Source organism: Malaclemys terrapin, chromosome 10, assembly GCF_027887155.1.
Source record: "Malaclemys terrapin pileata isolate rMalTer1 chromosome 10, rMalTer1.hap1, whole genome shotgun sequence".
Taxonomy (NCBI): domain Eukaryota; kingdom Metazoa; phylum Chordata; order Testudines; family Emydidae; genus Malaclemys; species Malaclemys terrapin.
Genome location: NC_071514.1, coordinates 83,636,804 through 83,645,122, shown reverse-complemented (window position 1 = coordinate 83,645,122; position 8,319 = coordinate 83,636,804). Strand labels below are relative to the sequence as shown.

At 48.3% G+C, this 8,319-nt stretch overlaps 1 protein-coding gene across 1 annotated transcript in view; it reads left to right on the top strand.

Annotated features, from left to right (window-relative positions):
- The first annotated feature begins 744 nt into the window (after positions 1-744).
- MEIOB (meiosis specific with OB-fold) overlaps positions 745-8,319 on the top strand; it is a 73,226-nt gene continuing 65,651 nt past the window's right edge. The window contains exon 1 of the mRNA XM_054041091.1: positions 745-820. Coding sequence (XP_053897066.1) covers positions 745-820 — 76 coding nt within the window. The remainder of the gene's footprint in view (positions 821-8,319) is intronic.

Sequence of the window (8,319 nt, the reverse complement as noted above, 5' to 3'; positions counted from 1 at the left end):
TGAATGCAAAAGAGGGGCAAACACATTCAAAGTGCATTCATTAAATTAACAATTTAAACAAATATTCATGAAAAATTTTCCGCGGCATGCACCAAGTTCTCCCCAGAATGCTTGTTTCAGCTCCATATTGATTAAAAAAAGGCACCACAAACTAAGTCTCAACTGAGCAGCCATGAATTCTTTGGTCTGCCTCCAGGGGCAGGAGGTTCCATAAATGAAGAGCATTTTGTGTGCACATCACCCAGCACATTTTAGTTGGCATCCAGAATTCTAACAGGTGACAGCTAAGGCTTAACGTAGCAATCGGCTAGGTGCAGAGGCAGTGATGACCATCCTGCAGGCACTCACTGAGCCAACAGCAAAGCCATATAAAGGCCTCACTCCTGCTGCTACAGAAGTCAACAGCAAAATGGGCCTTGCCTTCAACAGGTGCAGGCTTGGGCCAAAGCATCTTATCCATAGCGAGAATGTTGAAAACAAGAGGCTGTGTGGCGTGAAGCTAGTTGAGGGCTTTCAAGACCTGCAAGAAAGCACCGGGGAGTGGGATGGTTTAGTTCCTATCACCCAGAGGTAGCGCCATCCATTTTTTGCTGACCAGCCTTTCCATCCGCCCCCTCCGGCTCTAACATACCAGAACGGACCACATGGTGCTGAACTAACGAGATACTGCCTGGAGATATGACGAAGATGAAAGAGGGTGTGCTGAATAACGACATTAACGAGTACCTTGGATGACATGGCCAAATGAACGGGGACATCAAGGTTTCTGACTTTGGCCTCCGGAACCTAAGCAAGTTCATCAAAAAGGAATTAGTGTGCGGTTGTGGGGGGGCAACAGACAACCCATAATCAAACCATGGGGAACAGCAGTTGAAAGCAATTCTGTTTCGTCGGCACTGGGGTTTTTAAAAATGCCTCCATCATCCATGCCACCGTGTTCCAAACACAAAGTAAGATGGACCCCTCCACACTCATCCCTTTCATTAAGGAGCCTCAGTAAGGGTGCAGGGAATGAATGTGTCCTCAGCACACATATGTTAATCACGGCCAGATCTGCATATAATGGGTCCGGGAGGGAGCCGATGAATATTAAAAAGAATAAGAGCGAGATGAGGACCCTAGGGGACCTCCCAAATCAATAAGGAAAGGGCTAGGTCAGAGAAGCAGCAACCCAGTACAACTCAATCCGGTGTTACTGACAGAGCAGGGAGACCAGGGGACCTGAGGAAAAAGGCGCGGTGCTAGAATGTCTGTTCACAGCTAGTACAATCCCCCAGGGTCTCATTGCATTGAAATGAATACGGCTTTTCATTAGGCTCAGAGGGTCAGATCCTCTGGGCTGTAAATTGGTGTAGCTGCAGCAAAGCCATGGAGTGATGCTGGTTTACACCAATGAAGGGTCTGACCTTGTCTCCACTAGCCTTTCCCCCCCCCCTAAAATTTTCCCACTGCTGCTCCCATTGGCGCAGCACCACCAGTGGGAAGAAAGGTGGGAATGCTGGAGTGTAGACAGGGCACAGACATCCTTAGCACCATGTTATTTAAATCTGTCACCTGGACAGAGAGAAACACAGGGATGGTATTCCAGAAAATCCACCTCTTGATCCATCGTCTCAAATGCTAAGGAAGTGCTCAGCACCTGAACATGGATACAAATCACTTGTCCAACCCTTGTTTCCACCTCAGCATAATCTGAAGGCCTGACTCCCGGCTCACTTATAAGGTGTCTTAGATGTTTCCACAGCTCACCTTCACCATTGTCTTTTCCGATCACTTAGTAAGCAAGCATGATGTTGAATCAGCTGGTAGTCCTCAGGCTATTAGGAGTCACGGGGATGGGTTTCAGGGTAGCAGAGGGGTAGCCAGCTATGCTTGCAGGAATATTTGCAGACTTTGGTGGTAACACCAAAGCTGCTGTCTAGACAGGCTTTTGCAAGCAATGTGGGGGGAGCATCAGGAGGTGATATGGCCACAGAATAACAGAACTGACTTCCGCAGCTGTCCAGGCTACAGTTTATTAATACACAGGTGACTGCAAGAGACGAGTCAGCATACTCAAGCCCGTACTGTGGAAGTTGTTCTAGCTATAGCTGTTCCCATCAATCTTCTTACCAGAGCAATGCGAAAATTGATTCCAACCCTTCAGGAGCACTACTCAGGCATAGCAGAACTGAGAAGCCATTGGAGTGAGGATCAATCCCCAGAACTAGCCATTTTTAGTGGCTACCATGACTTCCCCATATCGGAAAGCAAATGGTCAACTCTGCTGTCTTGCACCTTTTCTGTTCCCCAGCCAGCTCCTTGACCCCCGCCTTGGTAAGTCAATTCAGAAGACTGGTATGTCTGGGAATGAACTGGTGCAACATAGTCAACAACATGGGGGGAGGGATAGCTCAGTGGTGTGAGCATTGGCCTGCTAACCCCAGGATTGTCAGTTCAATCCTTGAGGGGGCCATTTAGGGAATCTGGGGCAAAAATCTGTCTGGGGATTGGACCTGCTTTGAGCAGGGGGTTGGACTAGATGACCTCCTGAGGTCCCTTCCAACCCTGACATTCTATGATTCTATAACATTTCAGAGTGTGGCATTAGCTGCATCAGCTTGCCCATCAATGGGGGGAAAGGGGGACACAGACCATGTAGAAGGCCTGTGCCAACCAGGAAAATTGATACACAGCAGCGTGGGAAAGGAGACACAAAGGCATTATCTCTGCAAGCATAGAGTGGAAGATAGCCATCAGTGGTAGGGCCCTCAAAATAGTCCGTGTATCTCTGAGAGACTTGTGTATAAGAGAACTGTCTCATCAAGGAGTGACTAAGGGACTTTACTTGGTGACTATGTAGAGTTCTCTGTTGTTTCCCTCCCTGCGCTCAGCCTGGCCATAAAGAAGGCAGTTTCCATATGTGGAGTCTTGCCTTTCACAAGCACTAATTTTGCCTGCTAACAAAAGGAGGGACTGAAGGCCTTTTCTCTTCCTGCCCCTGAATAGTTCAGTTTTTGTGTTGAGACTTTAAAACCTGCTTGATAAGGCACTCACCATTTGGGGAAGTGAAGCTTTTATTCTGGTGCCTGTAATTCTAGAAGCGACGGCACTGCCTGAGTTGAAAGGGTTCAGCTCCATTATCTGTCTTGATTTCACGAAGACAACATAAAGGAGGAAAAACAAAAAAGGCCCAGAACAGTGCACACTGTAGGCTGAAAGTTTTGTTCTCCACTCCTCAATATCGTAACAATAATAAAGCCTCACTCTTTTCATCAGTAGCTCAAAGTGTTTTCCAAAAGGAGTCAGTATCATTAACTCCATTTTACAGATGGGGAAACTGAGGTACAAGGTCTTCCAGCAGCAAAGCTGAGAATAGATTCCAGGTCTCCCGAGTCCCAGTTTGGTGCCCTATTGCTCTGCTGAGCGCCACTGGCCACTTGGCAATTCATACGGACAGCAGGAACAAAACCCAGATCCTCCCACTCCAAAAACCCATGCCTCCACCAGTTGAGCTACAGGGAAAATCTCCTTTAATTTATAGCCATATAGGATATATGGTACATAGTGGAGTGGCTCTGATTCCATCCAGTAGATGGCAATGGTACACTAGCCGGATCATTACAACATACAAGCTATAAAAATGTAGTGAACCCCGCACTTCCCTTACAGCCATTTCATCGGCATCTTTAGTAGTTTAGCTGGTTTCTTCTTGGTTTACTGCAGCTCTGTAGTGTCCCATGCGGTTGTAAAGCTACCCTGGGATCTTCTGGGAGCAAAGGCTCACTAAAGCCAGTCTGAATTCTCTTCCACCCAGCACTCCCTTCGCCGTGCTCCGGGGGTGGGAACTCAAAGGGCGGCTGGGCTTTTTGCAGCTGGCACTTTTTCCCAGCATAGTAGGACGGGAGCACAGCCTATAGGCCTTGTCTTCACTGCCAACAAAGGTGTACACTTCTTAACCTTGGGGTAACTAATGCACGTGAGCTATCCTGACATAAGAACAGTGCCGACAAGGCAGTTTAGTTTTACAAGTGCAAAATGTTATCGTTCTGCTTCGGTTGTGCATCACACCCATTTTGCACGGGTGAAGATGAATGCACGAGGCACGTGGCAATGCAGAATCAGGCCCCACATTGTCACAGCACTACGCTGACATTAACTGATAGAGTCTCACACATCCCCAGGAAGTCAGGCAGTAACTTTGAGTGTCCCAGCTTGCCACATGGGGAGGCTGGAGTTAAGTGAGACTTCAAGCCCATATACAGAGTCAGTGTCAGAGCCACAATTAGAATGCAGGAGCTCCTCTCCGCTGGTCCCATTCTTGGTCTGCCTGACCAAATTATTTGTTTATTGATCTAGCTACAAAGCCAGAGCTTGCTTCTTTTTCTCCATCACCCTACGCCTGCTTTGGATTACAGTTACCCACTTGTAAATCAGGAGTAACACCATCAGTGTCTTATTTTTACCTGGGCTAAGCAGGAATGACTCGACTGAAACCAGTGGCGTGCCCCCAGGATCAAACGGGTGTAAGGGAGAGCAGAATCAGCCCCTGTGTTTGTTAATTATGATAAATGTAGCGTCTCTCGTTGGAAAGTTTTCCAAGCCATTTCTGCATCATGAGTCACGTGCCTCGCACAGATATAAACGTTTGCCACTATGTTAAAGAACCACAACTGCCCATCGCATAGAGAAAAGACAAGAATTCAAAGGAAGCCAGCACATGCCTGGACAAAGTCGTCATATTTTTGTTGTGAACTTTTGCATGTATTGAGCCCCTATGTTAAATTAACGAAAGAGGCTTCGGTTTTCCTTTGATTAGAAACAGCATTATGTTGCCTAACAAAATGCTCCAATTTATAGCAATAAAATAAAAAATTGGTGCCTTTGGATACTTGACACCGGAGATGCAAGATCGAATTCTGATCCTCCCTCTACATAAAATACCTTCTTGCTCCCGCTCTTTAATGCAATGCAGGCTCACACGAGGACTGACTGCTCCTGTCAAAGTCAGTGGGTGTTCTCTCATTGACCTCAATGGGGACAGGCTCAGGCAAAGGCTGAGTGCCTTCAAAAACCCAGCCCTGAGATTTGCATGGGTTCCTGGCTCCCCAAAACAATTCTCCCTGTTCTGGAACATAAATGGAAGCACAAGTTCTAAGAGTAAAAGGACAGTGGGCCAGCTTCTGATCTTAGTTCCACAGGTGTGAATCCAGATTGACTCCATTTACTTCAGTGAAGTCATTCCAGTTTTGCTCTGGTGTAGGTGAGAACGGAACCTCTCCTAGGGATTTCTGATCGGTGCCTTTCTGGCAGGGTTTCAATCCTTTTTCACAGAAAGAACAGGATTACTTGTGGCACCATAGAGACTAACAAATTTATTTCAGCATAAGCTTTCGTGGGCTACAGCCCTCTTCTTCAGACGCATAGAGTGGAACACAGGCAGAACATGTTCTCTGTATGTATAAATATCTTCTGTCTGTGTGTTCCATTCTATGTATCTGAAGAAGTGAACTGTAGCCCACGAAAGCTTATGCTGAAATAAATGTATTAGTCTCTAAGGTGCCACAAGTACTCCTGTTCTTTTTGCGGATACAGACTAACATGGCTGCTACTTGGAAACCAATCCTTTTTCAATGGCACCCACTTTATTCCCCTCATTTTGTTGCTTTTTGCTGGGCCCTTGCAGCCTGGTGCAGGAGTGCCCGGTGAAAGAGGATGGCTGCCAATGGAGAGGGTGACTCCAGGGGCCAGTAACCAGATATAACGTTTTTTCACCTTCAGTTCTCCCCATCCAGCCCGGTTTAACAGGGGGGAGAGGTGTTGCCAGTTGGTGGCTGCTCAGGGGTCTGTGTGAAATGAGTCTGGTAGTCTCCGTCCAATTCACCTCACAAAAGTGGCTATCCTGCCTGTGGGCAGCCTCAGCAGAGAGAAGAGGGGTTGAATGGTAGCTTGAATGCCAAGCTACCATGTACCTGGAGAAGTGAATCGTCTAGGTCATGGTTAGTGCATTGGCAGGGCAGTACAACTGGAATGGCGTTGGGGAGGAGGGAGGGAAGAGATGATTTGGTGGTTAAGGCACTGGACTGGGACTCCGGAGACCTGGGCTGAATGTCCGGCACTGCTACAGACTCTGTGGGGTGACCTTGGGCCAGTCAGGTAATCTCACCATGCCTCAATTCCCCATCTGTAACCAGCGGGTAACAATCCTTCCTTTCTCCCCTCCTGTCCCTAGTCAGATAGTAACCTCTGCAGGGCGGGGACGGTAAATCAGGGACATCCAGACAGCGGAGAAAAAAACCCCAAAGCCCAAGGCAGCGAGTCTCAATCTTGACAGCGAGTCTTGACACTGCCTAAAGAAACCACATGTGAAGGAGAAGAGGGCAAGAATTAGTTTTCCCCCATTTCTGCTGTGAATGAAAATGTCCGTGTGACCGCAAAGGGTCAGCATTTCAGATCAGCCTCTCCCAGCGATGTGCTTCCCGGCACACTGAGGACAGAGAGAGAGAAAGGGCTAGGAATGACGGGTGGGCGGGTTGGGGGTCTGGGAGAATGTTGTGGTTAAGATAGGAAAGAGTTTTACGGAACAGTCAGCCTTCACTTAAGGGTCTGTAAAGCGATTTCCCAGCTGGTTCACATTGCTTTGCCATATTGGAATGGTTTAGACGCAATGCTTTTCTGAAATTAGTCTTTTCCTGTTTAGTCACATGCTTAAGGGACAGTGGCCTGCCCGCCCACCTCCCAGCTCCCATATGCTACCTGCCTGGGAAAGAAGGGATAGGACCATCGGATCATTTCAAGGTGGAGGGGAACAAGAAAGGAAGCAAAGAAGAAAAACACTTGGGAAAATAGCTGAAGTCTCTTTTTTCGGGCCATGAGATACAAAGCCCAGATAGTCTTCCATGTCGAATGTGCTGCCTCGGTACCACTTCTGAAAGCAATGGAATCTACTGTCTGCAAACCAACACGTTGTCTTAATTGCCACCAGACATTGTGCTGGCCAAGCGTTTGTCTTGCATCGGGTGCAGACGACTTCCTTTCTTGGGAGCTCATTCAGAGAGGATGCGAAAGGTCGGGGTGTCAACAGCACATCCTGTAACATCTCTGAAATAATCTTTTGGAACCCAAACATTTCCCCCCCATTCTCCAAGCTGGGGCTGGCTCTTGTTGGAGAAGCCAAATCACCAGTGGACTGTCTAAATGGTAGCCTGGAACGTCGGCTTCAAGAGCCACGAATGCCTGATGGGAAGCAGTGAATAACCCTGGAGCTGAATGGAGCTTTGGTTAGGAGTGGAATGATGGGAAGGGTTTGCTGAGATCTGGGCACAGCAAACCTGAGCTGAGACTGACGCAAACCTGGCCCTGCGGCACCAGTGAACATGGGCCGTCTACATTTTGGGTGGGAGTCGCGTGGAGTTTAGCAGTTCTGAAACTAGACAATCCCCTCCCCACAGCTGTTCTGGCCGCATTTTGCTTTGCATTCTACGGTCACTTGAACCCCAAATACACAAGTGGAACTCAGGGACAGCAATCCCCCGAGAGACAAATTAATGAGAGCTTTCCGCGGCCTCCCCCTGAACTGAACCACTGGGCTTCCATTAAGCACTCAGAATTTAGCTCCCGTGCAACCACTGCAGAGAGCCAGATCTGGGAGAGGCGTGACTCTTGCCCTGGTGGGAATGGCTGCCACTCCACTGAAGTCCATAGATTTGTATCTGGTTATGCCGGACCGCGAAACTCCATTTATGCCGAAGGAGAATCAACGTCTCCGATTGTTTCCATACGCTGAAGTAGGGTGACCAGATGTCCCGTTTTTATAGGGACAGTCCTGTTTTGGGGGGATTTTTTCTTATATAGGCTCCTATTACCCCCCACCCCTGTCCTGATTTTTCACATTTGCTGTCTGGTCACCCGACGCTGAAGACAAAAACAGAGTAGCCAGGCTAGCGAAGCCCCTGCTGAGAGTGAAGCCCTTCTGTGGAGCTGAGAAATGACCAGTGGCCGCTTGTGAGTTTGTGAACAGGTGAAGCAGACATCACAATCGTTATTTCCATAACCACCCACTATAATAGTTATTAGAGGCATACCTTATTTATAGTGAACAAGCAGCAGGTGGACCCAGGAGCTAAAGCCACTACGGCACTGGGGGCTTCTGGCCCACATGCACATGGAGTAAGAGACTGGGCAGATGCAGGACGTAGGTAGGCCCCATCCTTGCCCCCTGCAATTCCCTAGCAGCCCAGGCTTAAGGGCGACAAACCCCTCGTGGGCTCACCAAGCAGCAGTTACCATGGCAACGCCCTTATAAAAGTGACTCTTGGGTGTGGCAAATTGCCATGGCAA